The sequence below is a fragment of the Xiphophorus maculatus genome, chromosome 21 (assembly GCF_002775205.1).
Source record: "Xiphophorus maculatus strain JP 163 A chromosome 21, X_maculatus-5.0-male, whole genome shotgun sequence".
Classification (NCBI taxonomy): Eukaryota; Metazoa; Chordata; class Actinopteri; order Cyprinodontiformes; family Poeciliidae; genus Xiphophorus; species Xiphophorus maculatus.
Window position 1 is genome coordinate 619070 of NC_036463.1, and position 24841 is coordinate 643910.

The 24841-nt window shown below is 40.5% G+C and overlaps 1 protein-coding gene across 3 annotated transcripts; it reads left to right on the forward strand.

Moving 5' to 3' along the window:
* The first annotated feature begins 1119 nt into the window (after positions 1-1119).
* Positions 1120-24423, forward strand: LOC102227589 (cytochrome c-type heme lyase). 3 transcript variants are annotated; one of them, XM_023326448.1, is made up of 8 exons: positions 1120-1203; positions 14471-14582; positions 14668-14715; positions 14826-14959; positions 19009-19157; positions 22880-22999; positions 23390-23476; positions 23723-24423. In XM_023326448.1, exons 2-8 carry the CDS (start codon positions 14477-14479, stop codon positions 23919-23921), a joined length of 843 nt encoding a protein of 280 aa, XP_023182216.1. In that variant the 5' UTR covers positions 1120-1203; positions 14471-14476; the 3' UTR covers positions 23922-24423. The 3 variants fall into 3 exon arrangements, with proteins under 3 accessions (XP_023182216.1, XP_023182217.1, XP_023182218.1); XM_023326449.1 differs by having other exon boundaries at positions 14841-14959; XM_023326450.1 differs by lacking the exon at positions 14668-14715 and having other exon boundaries at positions 14841-14959.
* Positions 24424-24841: the final 418 nt, after the last annotated feature.

Consider the following 24841-nt stretch of genomic DNA (forward strand, 5'->3'; position numbering starts at 1 on the left):
GTTGTGCCATTCATCCACGACTGTCTCCTCGTGTTGCCCCATCTTGTAAGAATCTGCACAAAATTACTGGAAGCTGAAAACATCCCAGTTCTTGCATGGCCAGCTTTCTCACTGGACATGTGAGCCATGAAAGAGGAGTGGACCTAGATTCCACAATCAACAACCTGATCAACTCTATGTGACGGATGTTGCACTGCATGAGGCAAGTTGTCCTCTGGCCACTCTGAAAGCACATTTCTGAGGCTTTTATTGTAGCCAGCCTACCTGTGCAATAATTATGCTATCTAATTAGTATCTGTATATGCCAGACCTGTGAGTATATACACAGTGAACACTTATTTAAAGAAGTGCTCACTATCAGATGTAGACAGATTTGTAAACTATATTTGAGAAAATTATTTGTTGATATAGAAAAATATTTTAGATTATTGAGGTCAGCTAAAAAAAAATGGGAGCAAAAACAAAAGTGTTGCATTTATACTTTTGTAAGACCCTCCCAAAAAAAGCAAACAGCACATTTTAGTGACTTAATGTGGCCAGCCAGCCTACAGCTCACCAGAGTAATAACCATGCTGTCTAATCAGTATCTTGAAATGCTACACTGTGAGGTGGGATTAATTATTCATGCAAAGGATAAGCGCTAACTATCACAGATATTTGGGAGAAATAATTTTTGAAATGTTTTAGGTCTAGAGCTCATTAAAAATTAGTACAAAAACAATGTTTATGTTTTTGTTTGGTGTAATTCGTAATTAATTCAGATATCTAAAAATGTAATTTTGACTAGTTGTAATTACTTTCGAGAGGGTTAGGGTTATGATGATTTTAAATCGTAATTGCAGCTATTTATTACGTCAAATGACAGATCAGGCGACGTCGTTATATATGGAAAGAAATTTAGGCTCGTCTAAATGCAATTGAATATATCTTGAATTATTATTCTTACTAGTCAGAATGTAAAAGCAGATATCTTAAATTATCATTGCGGATAGTCATAATGTAGTTTTGCCAAGTCAAAATTAATTTTAGATATCTCTAGTATGGACAGTTAGACAAAACCGAATGTATGTTCAAACGGCTTGCCATATCCTGCCACACTTCGTCAGCTTTGGCGTGATGACGCAAAGAACTTAACGTTCGTAGTTGCACAAGTCGACCACTGTCCACGGTGACATTGGAGGAAAGAAGTAATCATTTGCACAGGTTAGTCTTTACTTTAACTGTTTGTTATTAATCTCTCTCAACATTATCTGACCAGAGACAAACCACAGGAAGGGATTTTACTGAAAACTTTCCCACTGAGATCTGTTTATTATTTTGTAAGTTTATCTTCACTCAACCTAACGTTAACATAGCTGCTAGTAGCTTAGCTAGCGTTAAATGGACGTGCTTGTTTGTAGTCATGCTTTTGTAACTCGTTAGACGGCGAAAACAAGAGTCTCGGGTCATGACGTTTTTGCTGTTCGTTCTGATTAAAGGCTTAAAAAAAGAATAACCAGAGATTTAGAGCTCGGAGTTTAGCGCTATGCTATTTTACCCAGATGGATACAGTAAAGTCGGTCTATTCTCCCTTCCTCTCAATGTCTCAAACGAACCGGTGTTTAAACATAGAATGAACATCTCTGTAACCGCGGCAAGTTGAACTGTAGACTATGATTTCTTTAATGAAGCCACATTGTCCTCCTTCCAATAAGGATGATCTCCATGTGCAGACCAGTTCTTAGGGACCGTCTACAATGTCCAACAACCTGCTACAAAAATGTTCTGCGTCTTCATTTTAAAAGATTCTACAGTGCGTAGCGGCGTTTAGGGCTTGTGCATATAAATGGTGGGCTACAATTTTGAAATTATTTGTGTACTATTAAGTAATATACTTAATTTTACTGTGTATTTGTGACAGTTATAATGTTATGACAACGCTCCATAGGTGTCATGAAATAATTTAATTTAAACTGTCAAACTCAGTGGGACTTGTATGTGGCTGGTCCACAGACCCTGACGTCTGATTGGCTGCTCCACACAGCAAGTCATTACAAATCAACTACAGATGATGGATTGAGCACAGCCAGAATACACATTCCAGAACATTACAATTGTAGTTGTCGTTATGTGGATTTGGAAGAGACTGCAAGGAAACAAACACCATTATACTTGATACTCTTCTTTTTTTAAACATAGTTTGTTTGAAAGATAGTTTTTACTTTTTTTTTCTGAGCAATATTTGGTCCACCTTCCTCACCACTGGGTGGTGGTAATGCATCATTAGTTGCTTGCCAATGTCCAGTAAACAAGAAGAAGAAGAATGAAGGGATTAATGACTCTTTGAAGGGACCCAAATCTTCAAAGGTTGCTGTACTCCAAATCTTCAGAATTCACTTTATAGAGCAGGGCAAGTGGAAGTACTTGAAGACAAATATTCAAATATATTGAACGCAATGCAATTTACTAAATCTGAACCAGATTGGTGGATGCTGTTTTTGCTTCTATATTTCACACTTTTAAAAAGTAGGTATGAGCTGGCATGCTAAGATGTGAAGTCACTGTGACAAGCAGGAGGCATAGATACAATGACAAAAGTCATTGCTTGTCAAATATTTGAAACATTTAAAGAATACAAAATGCCAATTTTGAGCTGCAGGATACAAATAATTCCAGTGCACATTCACTTTATGGTACCATACTGTCTTCATGCTCTGCATGAGCGTGTCTATTTTGCTCAGAAATTTTGATGCAAATTATATCAGCTGTATTTTACACAAATTGTGTGGGAAAAGATGCCTGCTTCGAACAGATGAATGCTGCCGGTCTACCAGCAATATTTACACAATTAAATCAAAAAGAAAAACATCATGACTAAATATAAATATTGGGCCACGTTACTTGAACAAAATAAGAGCTGTTCACAACAGCCCTTTAAAAAATACAACTTTTTTTTTTTTTTTTAAAGTTAAAGGCGTATTGAACTATCTCTGTTGCTATGAGTGTTTCACTGACGGAGCGAATTTATTCCTAAAAGATATGTTTATAGTTTATGCATTTAAAGCCAGGGTAGCGGACCAATCACACAGCTGGCACCTCTGTGCGTTGAAGCCTGCGCTGCCGCTGCTTGATCTCAGCACAGATCGCTCCATTCACTCAAACTGGACACAGACTGACTTGTATGGATATTTACATGAAGCCCCTGTGGGGAATCATGTTTCTTTAGAAAACTCCACATTAAGGTAGGAGTTTAAACCCCACTGTGTTAGCTCTGGTTGCGCAGCTCTGTGTGAACTGCAGGAATAACTTATAGTGGCGCTTTCAGAGGTGCACGTTGAGCAAGTGGTGAGAAGGATCTATATTTGTGAACAAAGGATCATGTGCGGCATTTACATCTCAACACGCTGCCCAGCGCCTGGCACTGTCTTCCCTGTAAAGTTGATGTCTGTGTTCCCGGTTGGCCGGCGCGTTAGTGGTTAACGAACCAGCGCTAACCACATCGTGCAGGTTCAGCCCCATGAGTAGCTTTCGCACTCTCGTTGTAGTCACGCATCACACTGGTTTTATATTATTTTATTATTATTTCTATTATTATTTTTCCGGTTACACGAAGCATCAAATTGTATCAAACGATTTGTCTACTTAGTCAGTAAGAGTTAATACGGTGGCGCGGAGATCTGAAAAACTCGTCCCTTAAAGTCGGACAACCAAAACAGTTTCTGTGGCACTTATTAAAAACTCAACTGACACGAAATGGAAGAGCTACTGAAGCCACACTAGCAGCATTTTGTTGCACATCTCAGGGCAGTGCAGCAAATTTAAATAATCATGCAGGGCCGGTCTAAGACTGTATGGAGCCTTGAGCAGAATTTGACTTACGGGCCCCTCTTGCTGCTGAAAACCTCAGCACCTCTAACAGCTTCTGTGTTTGATTTAATCTGGGAGAGAGAGAGTAGATTAACTGGCCAACATAAAAAGCAATCAGTTATAATTGCAGGTTACTAATTTGTATTTGTGAGGGCTGACAAACAGAGCTTAAACTCAGAGCGTCAGATTGTAGCTATTCTTAACAAAGCAATCTAATTGTGAATATTATTTGAACTTTTACAAAATAAACTTAACAGCGCCTTAAAATCTTACATTTAAATGTTAAACAATTTAAATCTTTTAACTTATGCTGAAACCATTAAATCAAATTTAGCAGCATGGATTATCTCAATAAACAAATGTTACATTTATGTATCTGTGTTAAAATATTAGCATTTATGGCCCCTGAAGCCCTGGGGGCCTGATGGAGCCGTTGACTTAATTTGGATTAAACAGAAGTGCAAATAATTGATATTTATTTGCACTTCTAATTATATTTTTTGATTTGTTGTTTTTAAGACTGCTTGTGAGTTTGAATAGCTTTTCACTGGTGATGTTTTCATATGACATATAATTACCCAGTAATATTTTTAAATTTTCTGTCAACTTAACATCTTTTAATACAAAAATATGGTGGACCACCAGTGCACCGCCTCAGCGCCCCGACCACTGGGCTTAGCAAGTTTTCTAGGGGAAACCCTGTTATAGATTATTCTTATTAGAGGTGTGCTAATTGACCAGCCACTGATCATTATTGGCCAAATTCCGCGAAAAAGTGTCTGATCGTTGATCACTGATCACTCTTGTGTTGCCGATCATCAAAATCGATCACCTGTATCTCACTTTGCAGCCTGCGTGTGCTGCTCATCACCTCTTTCCTTCACACTACGCGCGGCAATAAATGCTAAGCAATGTGGTGAGGAACTTCAGCACTCAGAGTGAATGGGGAAGTTTGTGTGTTGCGACTCATAATTACCTTGGGGGTGAAGCATGTCAAAATGCATCAACACAACCAACCTAATATGACAAAACAAACACTTGACGGAGTTTGGCTATATCGAGGCTCACTGCAGAAAAAAAAGACATCCGGAGCGGCCAGATAGCAGCACACAACTACCAACACTCACCCGGAAGAGACGATGGTCAGAAAGCTAAACAAATAACCTGCAAAATAATTCAAGTCAGCGAGCTAGTGGTGTAAGATCCTGGGTTCTGCTCTCGCTGTTGGACCGCTGCTACGCTCTACTGGTAGTAATAGACATAGCACTGGTCAACCTCCACCCGGCAGTGTACTCCGACACCTAACGTCTGCTTAAAGCTGCAGCATGTAACTTAAACAAAAAAAGATTTCACATGCTTTTTAAAACTTTCGCTATGTCCTAACATGAGATAGACAATCTCTGAAAAAAACATTGATCTCCTCTGCCTCCTCCATGTGTTCTGCAGAATTATTCAGCTCAGTCAGAACCAGCCAATCAGAGCCAGCATTACTCAGCTAGCCATGCTCTCAGGAAGTTTGGATTTAGTAAGTTAGGATTGTTTATTTTACCATGGACGATATTCTGATCACAATACGATATGTATCACGATATTTGACAAACAATACAATTCGGTACGATTTGACACACTTTTACGATTTTCTGAAAGATTTTAGAGGGACAGAGTGATTTTAGTGACATTTTGTGTTCCATAGACTTGGATTTAATTAACTGAAAATAGATTAAAAGCACCAACTACCCAATACTTGACTCTGATTGGACAGAGTCTAACAGTCTACAGCTGGACAAAATGAATCAAAGATGCATTGAGAAAATTAGTTTCTGTCATTTAATTCATGTGGATTTGACATGAAACTCAAAAGTTTCAACAGTGATCCAGGAGCTGAGTTTGGAGATTATCAGCCTCTATAGACTCTCAATATGCAAATGACTGCACTTCTGTTTTTCTTTTGGACATACTGTGGCTGTGTTTTGGAGTAAAAAAAGTATTTTGGATTACAGGGAAAAGGTTTTTCTACCTTGGCTCTAAGCTGTTTCCTACTAGCTGCTGGAGGAGTGGCTCTGCCTCACCCCATAGTGATCGACTCCTTGCAGCTGCGCAGCCTTGCCATTTCCCTGCTTGGATCTCTGACTAGCTGCCTCTCAAACTGCCAGGATCTCAATGTACTCTCAGTCTCTGATCACAATCGGTCGATCTCAGTGAAAAAGTCTATGACTGGTGTTGCCGATCACAAAAACCGATCACCAGTATCTTATACTTCACAATCTACAGAGGTCCCGCATACAGCGTACTTACCCCTTTCCTCCACACTGCACAAGCACCTGGCAGTAAATCCTCAGCAACGTTTGCGTTTTAAGATGGAAATTACCTCAGGGGTGAAGCACGTCAAAATGCATCAACACAATGAATCTAATATGACATTTAAAAAACAATATATGGCTATATCAAGGCTCACTGCAGAAAAAAGAAATCCACAGCAGTCAGACAACAAGTAAAGCAGAGCATAATTTTCAACATCCATCCGCATGATTGCGGAGCATGATTGTCAGAAAGCTAAGCAAATAACCCAGAAAATAATTTGTCATCAAGCTAGTGGTGTAATACACTGCGTTCTGTCTGGCTGAAAACTGTAATATTTTGCACCGTTTGAGATCCATCAATTGAACGACTCCTTAAGGCTGCAGCATGTAATTAAAAAAAACAACGTTTTTTTACATCCATCCATCCATCCATCCATCTTCTTCCGCTTATCCGAGGTCGGGTCGCGGGGGTAGCAGCTTCAGAAGGGAGGCCCAGACTTCCCTCTCCCCGGCCACTTCTTCCAGCTCTTCCGGGGGAATCCCGAGGCGTTCCCAGGCCAGCCGAGAGACATAGTCTCTCCAGCGTGTCCTGGGTCTTCCCCGGGGCCTCCTCCCGGTGGGACGTGCCCGGAACACCTCACCAGGGAGGCGTCCAGGAGGCATCCTGACCAGATGCCCAAGCCACCTCAACTGGCTCCTCTCGATGTGAAGGAGCAGCGGCTCTACTCTGAGTCCCTCCCGGATGACTGAGCTTCTCACCCTATCTCTAAGGGAGAGCCCAGACACCCTACGGAGAAAACCCATTTCGGCCGCTTGTATCCGCGATCTCGTTCTTTCGGTCATGACCCAAAGCTCATGACCATAGATGAGGGTGGGAACGTAGATCGACCAGTAAATCGAGAGCTTCGCTTTTTGGCTCAGCTCTCTCTTCACCACGACGGACCAGTACAGCGCCCGCTTGACAGCAGACGCTGCGCCAATCCGCCTGTCGATCTCCCGCTCCCTTCTTCCCCCATTCGTGAACAAGATCCCGAGATACTTAAACTCCTCCACTTGGGGCAGGACACCCCCCCTGACCCGGAGAAGGCACTCTACCCTTTTCCGGCTCAAGACCATGGCCTCGGATTTGGAGGCACTGATCCCCATCCCGGCCGCTTCACACTCGGCTGCGAACCGCTCCAGCGAGAGCTGCAGATCACGATCTGATGAAGCCAAAAGGACCACATCGTCTGCGAAAAGCAGAGATGAGATCCTAAGGCCACCAAATCGGATCCCCTCAACACCTTGGCTGCGCCTAGAAATTCTGTCCATGAAAGTGATGAACAGAATCGGTGACAAAGGGCAGCCCTGGCGGAGTCCAACTCTCACCGGAAACGAGCCCGACTTACTGCCCGCAATGCGGACCAGACTCTGACACCGGTCATACAGGGACCTGACAGCCCGTATCAAAGGGCCCGGTACCCCATACTCCCGGAGAACCCCCCACAGGGCTCCCCGAGGGACACGGTCGAACGCCTTCTCCAAGTCCACAAAACACATGTAGACTGGTTGGGCGAACTCCCATGCACCCTCCAGGACCCTGCCGAGGGTGTAGAGCTGGTGCAGTGTTCCACGACCAGGACGAAAACCACACTGCTCTTCCTGAATCCGAGGTTCGACTATCCGACGGACCCTCCTCTCCAGGACCCCTGAATAGACCTTGCCAGGGAGGCTTAAGAGTGTGACCCCTCTATAATTGGAGCACACCCTCCGGTCCCCCTTTTTGAACAGGGGGACCACCACCCCAGTCTGCCAATCCAGGGGAACTGCCCCCGATGTCCATGCGATATTGCAGAGTCGCGTCAACCAACACAACCCTACACCATCCAGAGCCTTAAGGAACTCCGGGCGGATCTCATCCACCCCCGGGGCCTTGCCACCGAGGAGCTTTTTAACCACCTCGGCGACCTCGTCCCCAGAGATTGGAGAGCCCAACCCAGAGTCCCCAGGCTCTGCTTCCTCAGTGGAAGGCAGGTTGGTGGGATTGAGGAGGTCTTCGAAGTACTCTGCCCACCGGCCCACAACGTCCCGAGTAGAGGTCAGCAGCACACCATCCCCACTATAAACAGTGTTGGTGCTGCACCGCTTCCCCCCCCGAGACGCCGGATGGTGGACCAGAATCGCCTCGAAGCCGTACGGAAGTCTTTCTCCATGGCCTCTCCAAACTCCTCCCACGCCCGAGTTTTTGCCTCAGCAACCACCCGAGCCGCATGCCGCTTCGCCCGCCGGTACCCATCAGCTGCTTCCGGAGTCCCACAGGCCAAAAAGGCCTTTTTTTACATACATTTTAAAACTTTAGCTGTCCTAAGATGAGACATATAATCTGTGAACAAAAATCTACCTCTTCTGCCTCCTCTCTGTGTTCTGCAGAATTACTCAGCTTGGTCAAAACCAACCCATCAGAACCAACACAAAATAATCAGGCAGTTTTGATTTAGTAACTGTGACCTGCATGTGACTTGGAATGAATGTTTCACTGTTTACTTGACATTATTTAGGCAGTGTTGTGAGATTTATTTGACTTTGTTCGGCTGTGAGAGACTAAATATTGTATTACTGATGGCAGGTTTTCCGTTGTGTTTTACCAGATACTTGCTGCTTTGTGCCTCCAAGTTTTTTGTCTTAAGCTAGGTGATTTTATTACCAGATTATTTTTCCATTTTGCCAGATCACATAGTAACGTTTATACCTAAAGTGAAAAATTTGCAGCCAATCCAGGTGATCAGTATTGGTGATCGGTATCTGCAGCAAAAAACCTGATCAGAAAATCCCCCAAATAAGCCATATCTCAAATAAGCATTTATTTAAATAAAGTTCATTACTAAAAAATCAATGCCTCTAAAATTGATCAGGAAGTTTAAATAAATACAAAGTGAAAAATTTTATTGCCCAAGTTCAAAATAGAAAATGCTCTTACACAAATTAGATTAAAAGCACATTAATTTGTACTACCAATGTACAATTATGGATATTAACTGTTATATTCATGGTGAGGCTTATGAGAATAAGACCAGTACTCTAAGCCAGCCTACAACTTGGCAGAAATTATTAGTAGAAGAAGCTTATTTCATTAACGCTTCTGTCAAACATAGATATAATATTTCTATGCAATGTTCTATTCTATGCAAACAGAGTATTGTCTTCCTCTGAAACCTTAAAGAAGTTGACTGACTAGCTGAGCTGCATTCATATAGTATTGGACGTTCCCAGTTGGGCTCATTCTGACCTTTTTTGTTTATATTTCCATTGTTTGCATATCCTGCTGCAACGAGCACTGTCGCACCTGGATGGTGGAGGAGACACTGTGAGAATCACATTCTTTGATTTCTCCAGTGCCTTCAACACCATCCAGCCTCTGCTGCTGGGTGAGAAGCTGCGGAGGATGGGTGTCAACGACTCAGTGATCTCCTGGGTTACTGACTACTTGACAGGCAGGCCACAGTTTGTCCGTCTGGGCAGTGTCCTGTCTGATGTGGTGGTCAGTGACGTAGAAGCTCCACAGGGAACTGTGCTTTCTCCCCTTCTCTTCACCTTGTACACCACTGATTTCCAGTACAACTCTGAGTCATGTCACCTACAGAAGTTTTCTGATGACTCAGCGGTTGTCGGGTGTATAGGGGATGGAAGGGAGGGGGAATACAGGACACTGGTGGACAGCTTTGTGGAGTGGTCTGACCAGAATCACCTGAGGCTCAACATTAGTAAGACCAGAGAGATGGTGATTGACTTCAGAAGGAAGAAGATACCTTCACGGCCACTAAAGATCAAAGGGGAAGTGGTGGAGGAGGTGGAGGATTACAAATACCTGGGAGTTGTAATCGGCAACAGACTGGACTGGGCATCTAACACTGACGCTGTGTGCAAGAAGGGGATGAGCAGACTCTATTTTTTAAGGAAGCTGAGATCCTTCAATGTGTGCAGCAAGATGTTGGAGACCTTTTATCACAGTGTTGTTGCCGGTGCCATCTTCTTTGCTGCTGTGTGTTGGGGAAGCAGCATCAGAGCCAGCGACTCTAATAGACTACACAAAATCATCAGGAAAGCTGGCTCTGTACTGGGACTAAGGCTGGAGTCCCTGGAAACTGTGGGGAAGAGGAGGACACTGAAGAAGGTTCTGTCTATTATGGACAATAAACAGCACCCTCTCCACCACATAGTGGACAGACAGGGGAGCACCTTCTCACATAGGCTGCTCCAGCTCCACCTTCGTAGGGACAGATACGGGAAATCCTTCCTGCCACATGCCATCTCACTGTACAATAAAAGCTAAATCATTGTTCTGCACTAATCAGTCCAATTCTGCACAACTGCACTGTGGCACACTTGCTGTACATATATTTACATATACATACTGTATCTGCATTTTTTGAATCTTTGCAAGGACTGCTCTAAGCTGCTTTTTATATTGACAGCATGTTATATTTTATTTTTATTTTGTCTACAATTGCTACTCAGTGGTGGTTGGTGTGTGTCTTGTCTCTATGCTGCTGTAACTGTGAAATAATTTCCCTGCTGGGATGAATAAAGTAATTCTATTCTATTCTATTCTATTCTAAGAGCCTGGGTTACTTGATATGTTCTTTTTTTACTTGTAGTGTTATTAAAATTATGACAGTTGTTTCCTGACTTGAGAAAATGTTAAAATTATTTATTTCCAGTCTCACAGTTGTTTTCTACAATTATTCTGATGCCACTTGATCTCTGTGCAGTAGATGGAGTACTTAAAACCCACACCACTGAATACATTATCGGTGCTATTTGATATATCACATAGAATGACATGATGCCTTGATATTGGGCCAATAATTATTGGCCTATAATTACTTAATACTTGCTCAGTCTGGTCTTTAAACCAGCTTTAAAGCTTTAGTACCTTGATAATTTGCACCTCACACAGTTTACAAGCTTACTATTGATCACTAAAGCCACCTTGGCTTGAACAATCAGAGGTAATAGATTGGAAGAAGTGTGACTGCCTGTGCATAGTTAAATTTAGGCTAGTATCCTCTAATTAGCTTTAATTCCTCTTATGTACAGACATTAAATGTTTTAGATGTGAAGTCTTTAATCCTTTTTGTCTACAGTTTGTGAAGGCTGAGCTGCAGATCTATCTTTAGTCTATACAAACACACAGCGACCCTAATCTGTGTTTGCAACTAAGCTAATGCTGCACGCTGGTCTGTCGTGCTACAGTAAGGGTGATGAATCACAGTTGACTGGCTCCTCATCAGTCGTAAGCCTATGTGTAGTAAAGTTGTAAAGTACACAATTACATTGTTTTTAAGCAGTCTGAAACGAACCAATTAACTTTAGTGAGTAAAATTTAAGCCTGAAATTAGAAGATGCTTTGAGAACCTTTTGTAACAGTAACTTGTGAAAATAGGTTGTGTTCATGGAGTAAGAACTGTTTTCTGTACCAGTGTTTCTACCAGGTCTAAAAGGTAACGTGAAAATCACAATTTTAGGCCTTAAAACTTTGAAATTACTTATTTTGTTAGTCTTAAAGTTATTATTATTATAATTATAATCTGTAGTGCGATTCTCAGAAGATTAGTACATATTTTTTAATTTGACACAGAACACTGTTTGACAGACTTGAATGCTGTCATTTCCAGTGTTGTATAAAGTACTGAAATCTCAGAGTCAAGTAAAAGTATAAGTACCTCTCCAAAATATGACTTTGGTAAAAGTCGAAGTCACTGACTGAAATGTTACTTGAGTTAAAGTCTTAAAGTATCTGAAACTTCTTGTACTTAAGTATGGAAAGTACTGTAAAAATGGATGTACTCAAGTAATGTAATGAAAAGTACAAGTAAAAAGTAAAACAAAGCAAATGCAGTTTGAATGACATTTTTTATATTTTGGTAAACTTGTCAAATACACTTAAAATAATGTACCCAACCAAGTGCAGGCAAAATTGAACCTGCTAATAGATATACCTGCAGGCATCATTTAGTTAAGAAAATTAGGTGCTTTACCTATAGCACAAGGTTAACTTAACCTGCTTTACAACTGAACCAGCTTCTTAGTATACCCTCCAGGACAGAAAATACAAAGTTTTTGTAAACCTTAAGTTTTCCCTTCAAGTAAGGTCAGTGCTGAAAATGAGAAAAATAAATAGTACAGAAAATGCAGCCAACATGAAGAAAAAAAAGCTGTTACGATTACTCTACTTCACAAATCAGTGAATCAGTCAATAGGTGGTGCACACAACTGGTCATTATGCAAAAAAAAAAAAAAACCCAGAAAACTTTGGAGCGGTGGGGGGGTGTGCTGCCCACTGACGCGGCTCAGGGATTACGTGACACGCAGCGCCGTGCGCAGTGCCCTACAATGCACTGTAAGCTATGTAATGTGTTTTGAGGCAGTTGACCAAAATCCCGGACAATTTTTAAATTCCCCCCGGACATCTTTTTAGGTCTGAAAAGTAGGACATGTCCGGGAAAAAGAGGACGTCTGGTCACCCTATCACCAGCTGGTGGTTCCCCTGGAGCCGTGTCCGACATAGTTGCAGTCGTTGTGGTCTCCGTCTCCTCCTCCATGTGTCTGCTGCTGATTGCGAGACTTGCTTTGTGTTTAATGGGAGAAGCGAAACAGGTGTATCCTATTGGAGGTGATGAACAAGCCCAGGCAAGCAGGCTACCGGCTTTGTTCGGTAGCCTGCTTGCTACTTGCTAATCAGTAGGTGGGGTCAAAACACTTTGTTTCTCTCTCGCTTTTTTGTAACGAGTAACTAAACCACACATTGAAAATGTATCGGAGTAAAAGTACGCAATTAAGTTCGGAAATATAGTGAAGTAAAAGTGAAAGTCATCAAAAATTTTCATACTCCAGGAAAGTATGAAGTACTCCAAAAAAATACTTAAGTAAAGTAGTGAAGTATTTTTACTTCGTTACTATACAACACTGGTCATTTCAAGCTCCATGACATTGTCATGATTAAAGGTTTTGAAAAGTGGAAATTTTGCAAATTACTAATCACATCACATTTCACAACAGTTATTAAAGTATTAAAATGTGTTTGAGTTGACATTAATGGAGAATGTATGCTGTTTATCTTGTGAAGAGAATAACAGAAATTGAACAGACAGTTGTACTGAACTCTGACACAATGTGAAGGAATGTACAGTGGCAAGTCCATTTGGTTTGTATTTGAAGGAGATTTACACAACAACCAAGCTAATATGTGAGGTCACATTGTCTTATAGCTATTATAACTTTCAACCTACATCGCAAAAGTTTTCATACCCCTTGAATTTTTTTATTTTGTCACATTACAACTGCAAACATTAATAATAATAATAGATCAGAGATGCAGCCAACAGACCCGTGGTGACTCTGGACCAGATGCAGAGATCCACAGCTCAGGTGGGGTTATTTGTCCGCAGAACAATATTAGTCATCATTACACAAAGGGAAGAGTAGGAAGAAGAAAGCCGTCGTTAAAGAAAACCATAAGAAGTCCTGTTTGCAGTTTACCAGAAGCCACATTGGACACAGCAAACATGTGGGAGAAGCAGGTTAGTCTGGTCAATTTTAGTCTTGTCAGACCAGACTCAAATGTAACATTTTGGACAAAATGCAAAATGTGAAGTAACACTATATATTTCCACGATTTCCACTGCAGAACCTTTTTCTCTCTGTGGAAACATGTGAGACCTGGTCAAAGACTTGTGGGAACTAGAATAGGCTGAACCATGATGTCGCTTGATAAATGTATGCAGTACCAGTCAGCATACATTTCTGGTACTGGTAATGTATGCAGTACCAGTCTTCCCATTGATATTCTGCAGAACCTGCAGAATATCTCAGTAAAATGATACAAAGATGGTAGATTCAGGAGCTCAGACATTTGTTTGCTTTGACAAAATGTGAATTAAAGATGTTCAGGTAATTAAAATACGTAGCATCAATTTTATTTGATTATTTTATTTTGAAGTGTTCTTCAGTAGTTCAGAATACCTATGCTGTTCATTTATTCGTGCATGTTGTCTTCATTGTTATTTGCACCCTTTAAAATTGCAACAAGCAGCACTCAGATGATTGTGAATGTGCATTCTCATATACCATATGTGCTCTGTGTAAACATGTTTCAATGTATTCAAATAAATGTTCACTTTTGGTTTTAGAAATTGGTTATTTATAAATAAATTTAGCTAAGCATGAGCAGCTCTTTCATTTTATCTGAGCTACCTTTACATGAGAACGTAGCTCAGATAAGATAAGATTGGAGACTTGCTTTATGGTGGTTTTCAATGGATGCTTTGTGTTTTTCATCATGATAGGTCAAGATGGGATCAGGTGTGTCTTCTGATGGTGCGCTGACTGTTCGAGCAGAGGCCATAGAGGCAATTCCTCCTCAAGGCTGTCCTATGCACCAAGTCCAGTCTACCAAAGGTTCCACATATTTTAATATACGTAGCTTGCCACATGTAATCAATGACATTTTGTTTACAATGTTAATTGAATTTTATTTTCTTAGCATCACCACCTTCAGGATGTCCTATGCATCAAGCTCAGCATATCAAAGGTAACTAGTTTAATTGTTAGGTCAGAACACATTGCTTTAGTTTTTTGGTAACTACATTTAGCTAAAAGGTGTGTGCAATGGTCCTTATCTTTCAAACCTTTCTTTGACAGCATCTTCTCTTTCAGAGGTCCCGATAAAAGGTGCAGAGGCAGGTCCAGCCCATCAGGACCGAGCCTATGAGTTTGTGGAGTGTCCCATGAGAGCTGCAGAACCCAAGAATAGTGACATTGACCCAGCGAATATGGTACCTAAGACAGATAAGATAAGATTTATTTGTCATTGTCATCAACAGATTACAACGAGATTTGCTCGACTCGAGTTAAAATGCAGGTTATGTGTATATACATAATATACAATATACATATACTGTACATACATACATAAAAAAGATAAAGAAATAAATAGTACAAAATGAGAAATAAATAGACATCAGAAGATGGTTGCAGCGCCTGGAGGTGTCACAACAGAATTTACATTTTTAACAAGTGGTGTCAAGAGCAGAAGTTCTTATGCCTTTGAATTTAGTGCCATGATTGCCATCGGGTAAAAACTGTTTTTAGGCGATTTGTCCTGCTTTTTATTGCTCTGTATCTCTTGCCTGATGGCAGCAGCTGGAAGAGACCATGGCCAGGGTGTGAAGAGTCATTTAAAATGTCCAAAACCCTTTTTGTGGAGCCTGGAAGTGTAAATCTGTTCCATAGTGGGGAGGGGGCAGCCTATGGTTCTCTCTGCTGCCCTAACAACCCTCTGGAGCGCCTTCTTGTCCGCGGATGTGCTGCTGCCGTACCAGACACACAGACCGTACATGAGCACACTCTCTATGGAGCAGTGATAGAAGGCCTGCAGCAGGTCTGAGGGGAGACGGTTCTTCTTGAGTATTCTCAGAAAGTACAGTCTCTGCTGTGCCTTCTTCAACAGCTCCTTGGTGTTGGTGCTCCAGGTTAGCTTGTCCTCCAACTCCATGCCCAGAAACCTGAACAATGGGACCCTCTCCACACAGGTCCCACTGATGGTGAGAGGCTGGATGTCCGTTTTGTTCTTCCTGAAGTCGATCACCAGCTCCTTTGTTTTGGAGGTGTTGAGGAGCAGGTTATTGACTTTGCACCACTCTGACAGCCGCTTCACCTCATCCCTGTACTCCAGCTCCCCCTTCCCACCTGAGATGAGACCAACAACAGTCGTGTCATCTGCAAACTTTATGATCTTGTTGCTGAGGTGGTTGGAGACACAGTCATGAGTGTAGAGGGTGTAGAGAAGTGGGCTGAGCACGCAACCCTGTGGCGATCCGGTGTTCAGGCTCAGAGCAGTGGAGGTGTGGGGGCCCAGTCTGACCCTCTGGGAGCGACCTGTTAGGAAGTCCAGGATCCAACTGCAGGTGGCTGATGGGAGCCCAAGGTTTGCTAGCTTGGACACCAGACGTTGGGGAAGTATATTATTAAATACTGAGCTGAAGTCCACGAAGAGCATTCTGACGTAGCTCCCCTGCTTCTCTAAGTGGGTCAGGGCAGCATGAAGTGCTGTGGATACAGCGTCCTCTGTGGACCACTTTGCTTTGTAGGCAAATTGGAGAGGGTCCAGCTCAGCAAGCAGGCCAGCGAGGATGTGACCAGTCTCTCGAAGCACTTCATGATGATCGGTGTGAGTGCCACTGGACGGTAGTCGTTCAGGGTGTTGATGTTGGTTCTTTTCGGCAGGGGAACAATGGTAGAGGACTTTAGGCAGGAAGGGACAGTGGCTTGAGACAGGAACTGGTTAGAAATCTTTGTGAAGATTCCAGCCAGTTGGTCTGCACAGTCTTTAAGCACCCGTCCCGACACACCGTCAGGTCACCTTCCTCATCACCTGCCTCACCTCACACTCCTCTACTGTGAGAGCAGAGCTGCTGTGGACAGGCAGCTGTGATGGAGCTGTGGTAAGTGTCGCCTCAAAGCGGGCAAAGAAGATATTCATCTCCTCTGCCAGGGAAGTGGTTCTACATGAACAGTGTACAGGCAGCAGGATGTTTGAAAAGTATTTTGTGAAAAAATCTAAGTGAAAGTTTTGGCCTTTTGATTTAAATTTGCTCCTTTGCTAAACTGGGAATCAAGTGAACAAAAATACATAAAGTGAACAAAAATCAGTTTAAGATTCAAACTAGGATTCCTGTTGGCACATTTCACTATGTGGTAAGCCCACTCTGACATGACCACTGTGGTGAACATCCTCTTCAGTTAAGCAAAGCACAATAGGTAGAAATTATTTGGAATGAATGAGTTGCTCTTAATCTTGCATGTCCTCATATATACATACAAAGTTGTTCATGTCAATGACCAAAGGTTCATGATGATCACTAACATCATTTGAAACAGACAAAAGCTATGATGAATAGAAATTGTATGAAAATTAAGTAATAAAAGTCATCTTCGTCAATGATGGAACTAACTTCCATCAAATTCCTCGTCTTCGGTGTCGGAATTTAACAGTTGGGCGACAGCGGCATCAAGCAAACCCGGATCCCTCTCGTTATCATCCGATTCAGTCTCATTGCTGTTGCTTGGCTGTTCATTGATGATTCCGGCCCTTGTGAAAGCTCGGACGACAGTTGAGAAGTGGTGCGCGACCCCAAAACAAGTCTGTCTAGACAGCATAGAAAGCTGACTCCACCAGGTTTCTGACCAGCAGCGACTATGCTTCGACAATCAAAGGGAGTGGCTTCGTCGCTTACCAAAGTCGTAATAAAACATACGGTACACTGTTCATACATAAGGCGCACCGGAATATGAGGCGCATTGCCGATTTTTTTTTTTTTTTTTTTTCAAATATAGGGATTTTATGTGTTCCATCTAGTCCAAAAAATACGGTACCTTACAGCACCTCTATAAACATACGACATAGGAATATACAGTACTTTGGAATATTGTTGGGCTGCACAGTGGCCTTGCAGCAAGAAGGTCCTGGGTTCGATTCCCGTCCTGGGGTCTTTCTGCATAGAGTTTCCATGTTCTCCTTGTGCATGCTGGGTTCTTTCTGGTTTCTCCAGCTTTCTCCCACAGTCCAAAAACATGACTATCAGGTTAATTGGTCTTTCTAAATTCTCTCTAGGTGTGTGTGTGTGTGTGTGCATGGTTGTTTGTCCTGTATGTCTCTGTGTTGTCCTGCGACAGACTGGTGACCTGTCCAGGGTGTACCCCGCCTCTCACCCGGAACGTTCACTGGAGAAGCACCAGAATCCCTGCTGACCCCACTAGGGACAAGGGGGTTAGAAAATGGATGGATGGAATATTGTTGAAAAGGCCATTTATTTTAGCAAACCAACTCATTCAGTCAAACACATTTTATAGATTAATAACATGACTGATGTTTTCAAACATTTATTTCTGTTTGCTTTTCCGCTTGCAGCAAATAAAAAGCAACAGCTGAGATTAGGATATTACATCAGGTCAATAAAATATTTTTAATACATAAGCATAAGGAAAACTGTTCAATACCCACTTAAAGATTATTTTTAAAAGATAATTTTAATCTGACCAAGAAGCCTCGCCAGCCTATTTTAATTTTGCTGAATATGATAATAAATGTAACTTAAGACCTACAATGAAGTCTGTAGGACCAGTAGTCCAGACCCCAGAGAAAGTTGGCCATTTTGAAACAAACATTGGATCTTCTTTTACTTGCTCACTCATAAATTTGAAGCCGTATAGGAGCATGATTATGTTGAATCCCACTGTGAACTGTCCAATTTTTGTTCAATCCTACATATGTGGTGAGTTTCAGAATCTCACCATTTACAAATAGTGCCTCTAAATCCCTTTTGAACATGAGTGATTTCAATATTGCACCAAAATTACATATATTTGTCAACCATCAAACTGTAACTAACTTCCATCAGGAAAGTTATTTTAGCCAAATTGTTGCGACTTCACACCAGAGCTGAATTTAACATGACTAAGCTTAATTTTCAAGACTTGTCTTCTAGTTAATGTGTGGCAGGCCCACTAACGACCTGTGGTCTCAACACAGAGCAGACCAGATCTCCAGCAGGGTGCTTGATGCTGCTTGCAGCTTTGATTATTGTACATTTCTAAACTGTCTGATTATGTTACTATTCAGATCCAGATTATGTTTGTCATTCAACATAACTTCAGAGATACTCTGCCAATAACAAAAAATGTCAATGCCCACTTTGGTAGTTTTTTTTTAAAATTCCATTGGTTGGTTATTCTGCAAGTATTCTGTTTTAATGTGTTTCAGTTGGCCACTGAGTTTTGACTGTAAAGATGTTATGAAGTGGTTTAACTTTTCATTTCTGTACAGATGCCTCCTCCAAACCAAACGCCAGCTCCAGATCAGCCCTTTAAACTGTCCATCTCCAGAGAGGAGTCAAACATTCCACGTCACGGTGCAGAAAAGAACTGGGTCTACCCATCAGAGCAGATGTTCTGGAACGCCATGCTGCGGAAGGGGTTAGTCCCAGCTGTACATTCAGAACGCTTTTCATTCAGGGCTCTACACCTGTTTTCTAGATTGTTTTAAATCTTAGTTGGCTTTGGCAAAGTAGTTTTTTTCAGAGACTCATCTATGAATGGAGTTAATTAGCTGGCTATGATCAGTAATATGAGTATATTATTTGTACTAGGAGTTTTACTCAGCTTTTTTGCAGAGCGGATGGTTGAACCAGATGTGATTGTGTGTAAGTAGCTGCAGAGCCAGAAGTAAACGTGACCCAGGGAGCAGTAGTGTAGTGACATTTTCTCTCAAGATCAAACATTGATTTCATATACTGCAGGACGCATACAATGATAATTATTCCTTAGTAGACATCATCAGTTTCTTTTCATTCAGGACACCTTTTAGTTATGAACTACACAAATCAATAGGAGAGTGCTAAGCAGAAAACTGTTGCTGAAAATAAACTATTGCTCAAATAAAGGTATCAAAAACTTGTGGGAGACACAGCAAATGTTGAAGATGGTGCTCTGGTCAGATGGTTTTCTGAAAAACACTACAGGCCTGATCTACTAAGGGTTTGTGTATAGAAACAACTCAATATACAAAAAGATTGCATAACAAAATTAAAATCACAGGCGCAAAAACATGTCTGCCTTCATGAATATGGAAAACATATGCTGATCATCAGAAAGTAACAAATCATGGGAGGAGGACATGCAAATGTAATGACTTACCTCCTCCAACACAATGTACTAAACCTGAACCAGACTGCTGGACCTGTTGTTGCGTTTATATTTAACACGCTTGAAAAGTAGGTGTAAACTGTACGCAGTAGGAGGTATATTTACAATAAATGACATACCTGTATGTCATAGCTTGTATAAAATGTTTTAGAAATATCTTCCTGCATTGCTGATTTTGAGCTGCAGGACTACAGAATAATTACAACGCACCATCACTGTATCCAGAACACTCACAGTTTGATGCTCTGCAGGAGCCCAGAAAAGGTATATTAATACATTAATACAATTATCACAAAACAAAAAACACCATGACTAAGCCTAGTGTGCCAATAATAATAATACAATTCATTTAAATTAGTATTACAACATTGTAATGCCCAACATGACTTTCTCTTTTTTTCTTTTTTTAATAGAAATTAATTTTACATCAAAGTACAAAATACATGGTGTGGTATATTACATTAATAAAAGTTACTTGTGTCCAAAATTATTCAACAGGTTTGCATAACCAGAAAGCATGAAAATATGTATCAGGGATATTTTGTGAACAATTTCTGCACAATTCAGACGGAGCCAAACCCATTTTATGCATTCTGTGAGTTGTGTAGTAGATTCAGTGAAGTACTTTATATTGAATGAGCTGAAGATTAGAGTTTTTTATCATATATTAGATATTATTGCAAATTTTAATTCAGAAGTCATCATTTGGGTTTATATTCAGATCCGTTTGCCATTTTAAAGTAGTGTGGATATCGTTGAATCAATCCTTTTAATATTCTGTATCTCGCCTGAATTTTCTTTCTAGATGTAATATTAAGTAGTCCAGTAATTTGTGAATTAGGTTCTATAATGAGTTGTGCCAGGGCATATTTACTTTGTAAAAGAGATTTTATGTGAAGATATTCTAAGAATTGATTATCATCAAGTTTATATCGTTTAATTAATTATGGAAATGAAGGAGTTTATTATAGCCAAGTATGTGTTCAAAATGTGTTATGCCTTTAGAGACCCATAAGCTAAAAAAATAGGAGTTTTTATTCATTGTGAGATTGTTCCAAAGTGGTGTGTATATTGGTAATATTATTGAATTTCCACCAATCTGATAGTTGTACCACAAAATGATTGTTCTGTTTCATTTAAGCCGTTTACTGCTGATTTTGATTCCACTTAATTATGTACTGCAGCTGATTGGCTACATAATAATGCTAAAAATTTGATGCATCTAACCTTCCAAATTTTGTTTAGATTTTTGTGAAGTTTATTCTTGGTGGCTTATTTTTCCAATAAAATTTGGTAATTATAATATCTAAAGATGTAAACCATTCTTTACTGGGTTGTCTGGGTAACATAGAAAATAATTAATTTGAGGAAGTATTTTCATTTTAATAGTTGCTATTCTGCCAGCAGGTGAAGTGGTCAATTTAACCATTGTTTCAAATTGTGTTGTATTGATTGTTGAAGAGGTATGAAATTAAAATTAAACAGTTCTGACAACCTAAGAGGTTATTTAATCTCAGGATATGTAATATGACTTCAGCTCAGAGGGATGAGTATGTTTTGGATTGTCTCCCATTTTAAATGATTTAAAGGGAGAACTGCAGATTTACTCCAGTTTATTGAGGAATTAGATGTTTTTGAAAATTCTTCTGATTGTTTGTCATTGAAGAATATGGATCCTGTAGTAGTAACAGGATATTGTCATCCTGTGATCAAATGTTATGTTCTGTTGAATTAATTGGAATACATTTTATAAGAGAGTTTTGATGAGTTGCTGCTGCAAGGGGTTCAATAAAAATGGACAACGAGGATGGAGAGAGTGGACATGTCTGTAAGATCAGGTCCTGTGAAGTTGCTCTTGATGATATGCAGAATAACTTAATCCAGTTAATCAAAGAATCTCCAAATCTAAACCCTTTTAATATCGATCAGAAAAATGACCAGTTCACTTTATCGAATGCTTTTTTAGCATGTAAAGTTACAATTTCTGAATCTTGTTTATGTTTTAATACATTAAGTTCAACAATCTCTGTATATTGTATGAGAAGTGTCTGTTTTAATGAAACCAGGATAACGTCTTTCTGTTCATTTTTCTGGCCTCTCTCCTCTCTGACATTCTCTGTGTAGAGAGCCAGTGGCTCATGCTAACTCCTCCTTTAAATAGGCCAGTCTGTACCTCTGCTGCTCCTTTAATCAATTGCGCAGTCAATCTTTGTAGTCATGTGCATATTTTTGTGCACTTTTTTTTCTTTGCACAATTTACCAGTCCTTATTTGGATGCTTGTAAATCAGGGCCTTAGCTGGTTACAAAACACTTTCAGTGTGAAACATGGAGGTTTCAGAATTTGTGATGTTAGTTTCTTTTTTGTTCCTCTCTCAACCAGAATTTAGAGTTCCCTTTTTAACACAAGCCTCTACTTTGTTGTTGTTGTTGTTGTTGTTTTGTCCAAGCTTGTCCATTCGTTTCCTTTTACTTTGGATGTCTGCCTAACAAGAACATCAATAAAAGTGAAATGTAATGTTCCACAAATGAAGTTGCTGGATGCTTCATTAAAGCAAGAATAGAAAGCCAGTGTCCAGCTGTCTGCAGAGTGTTTTGGAAAAGGGAGGAGATTCCACATGGTGGCAGCTGTAACCATGCATCAGCTTTGAGATGATCTCATTTAATGATGAATACAGGTGTATGACTTCTCAGATTTAACACAACAGATTTTGTTGTGAATGAAACATTAACTTGTGCCTTGGAAATTTCTTGGATTTTTTTTTATTATTTACAATTGCAGAACTTCCACATTTTCTGAGATTTGGGTTTTCAATCCTGGGCAAAAGCTATACATGCATTTTTTTGCTTTCTAGAATAAGCACTTATTTTTTCACTTTTCAACTTACTTTTATTAAAATGCATTTCATTTTCAGCTGCTGTCTTTTGTTTTAATGTTTGTGTTGTATTTGGTAACCTAATGACTTGGGACTTTTAATTTGATATTACTTTGTAGATGGCGCTGGCGGGATGATGACCTCGCTCCCCACGACATGACCGACATTATTAAAATCCACAATCAGAACAATGAGCAGGCCTGGCAGGAGATCCTTAAGTGGGAAGCCCTGCATGCACGGTAAGTGATGGTCATTCAGTACCGAAGAGTTCTGAAGTAGAAGGCTGGTTCTGTTTTTGGGATGATTGTGGAACCTCTGGAGATGATGATGCAAGGGAGGATTTTAAATTAAATCAAGAAAATTATGGACAACCCTACTCATCCTCTTCATGAGGTCATCTCATAAAAACAGTGTCTTTAGTCAGAGGCTTCCTCAAATTTGCTGTAATACAGACTGCTACAGGAAATCCTTCCTGCCAACAGCCATTACCATCTACAATAACGCTAAGAATTTTGAATTAATGAGTTTCATTTAATTTCCCTATGGGATCAATAAAGTATTATTGAGTTTAAATTGTATCTTAAGATTCAAACGATGAGCGGTTTGTTTCTGGTCTGGTGTTCTCACAGTGAGTGTCCTTGTGGGCCCACACTGAAGAGGTTTGGTGGGAAGGCCAAAGAGTTCTCTCCCAGAGCCCGGGTCCGCCACTGGATGGGGTAAGCTCTACGTTGCTCTGATTCAACTTCATTTTTGTTTGTTTGTTTAGGTTTGCCTACATTCAGTACATTATCAGTGGGTGTATGTAGCTTATTTTATGACCACTTATTTATGTCTGTTGTATAAAAACCTCATTGTGATAAATGATGCCATAATGACTAATAATCCCCCTTAATTCATTTTACAGATCCTAAGTGTTTCAGTCTGCTGCATTTACATGATTTTAACTGAATGTGTTCTCATAGCTATGAACTGCCGTTTGACCGCCATGACTGGATCATTGACCGCTGTGGGAAGGAGGTGCGCTACGTCATCGACTACTATGATGGAGAACTGAACCGTGAAAACTATCAATTCTCCATCCTAGATGTGCGTCCAGCTTTTGACTCTTTAGACGCTGTGTGGGATCGCATGAAGGTGGCCTGGTGGCGTTGGACCTCCTAAGATTCATGTGAATGTCATAGTCACATCTAAACAAAGACTGTTGAGGGATGTTTCTAGAGAATTGTGAGCCCTGAAAAGAGCATGATGTAGTGAGAAAAAGTAAGATTACTAAGTATTTTCAGATGTAATGTACAACACTGTTTGCTCATTGACTTTCATTTTCTGGAATTGATGTAATTAACACAGTGTGTCTGTTCATCCAATCTTAGTTGAGTGTTTGTCCCGCAGGTCAGGATTAAAGCACAGGACTGGGGGAATGATTTTGAGTGGAAATCATCATATCTAAAAATTGATGTCTTACAGAACATCCTGAAATTATATGGAACAGTTTCAAATCCCTGTAGTTCTTCACCATTCAGTTTTATTTATCTTATTTGATTGGTTTTGATGTGAGGAACTGTTTAGTTTTCTTACTCGTTGACACTGTGCTCTGTTTCTGTACTGATTGTCTGTTGTACTGGTTCAGTCAAATCAATAAAGCTGGTTCTGATCTGCTCCTGAATGTCGTCTGTCTCAGAACAACATCCATGGACAAAGGGAGTTTTTAAAGAGACGGAGACCTAATTTCAAGATGTTAAATTACAAAGTTACATTTCTTTTAACTCGTATTTTATATAAAACCTTCAGTTTTTTAATAACTGAAGGTTTGTGCTATAAAACAACACTGTGCCTGGAAAATACATAATACTGGCCCTTTAAGCCAAAAACAACTTTCTGCTGTCGATTTAATTCTCTGCCCTTAATCTGTGAGAGGGGCTCTGTTTGCCTCCTCTGCAGGGTATTGATCAGCTTTAGTGTTCTCACACAGACACTGATCCTGAATAGGATCAGCTGCTGGATTTTCCTTAAGAAAGCAGGGCAGCGGTGAAGGGCATCTGGACCAAGAGTCTGATAATCAAACTTGATGGTTCTCTCTCCAG

Coding starts and splice junctions, on each gene's coding strand:
- LOC102227589 (XM_023326448.1), top strand. CDS start 14,477: ATGGGATCAGGTGTGTCTTCTGATGGTGCGCTGACTGTTCGAGCAGAG. Junction 14,583..14,667: donor CCAAGTCCAGTCTACCAAAG/GTTCCACATATT, acceptor TTATTTTCTTAG/CATCACCACCTTCAGGATGT. Junction 14,960..19,008: donor ACATTGACCCAGCGAATATG/GTACCTAAGACA, acceptor ATTTCTGTACAG/ATGCCTCCTCCAAACCAAAC.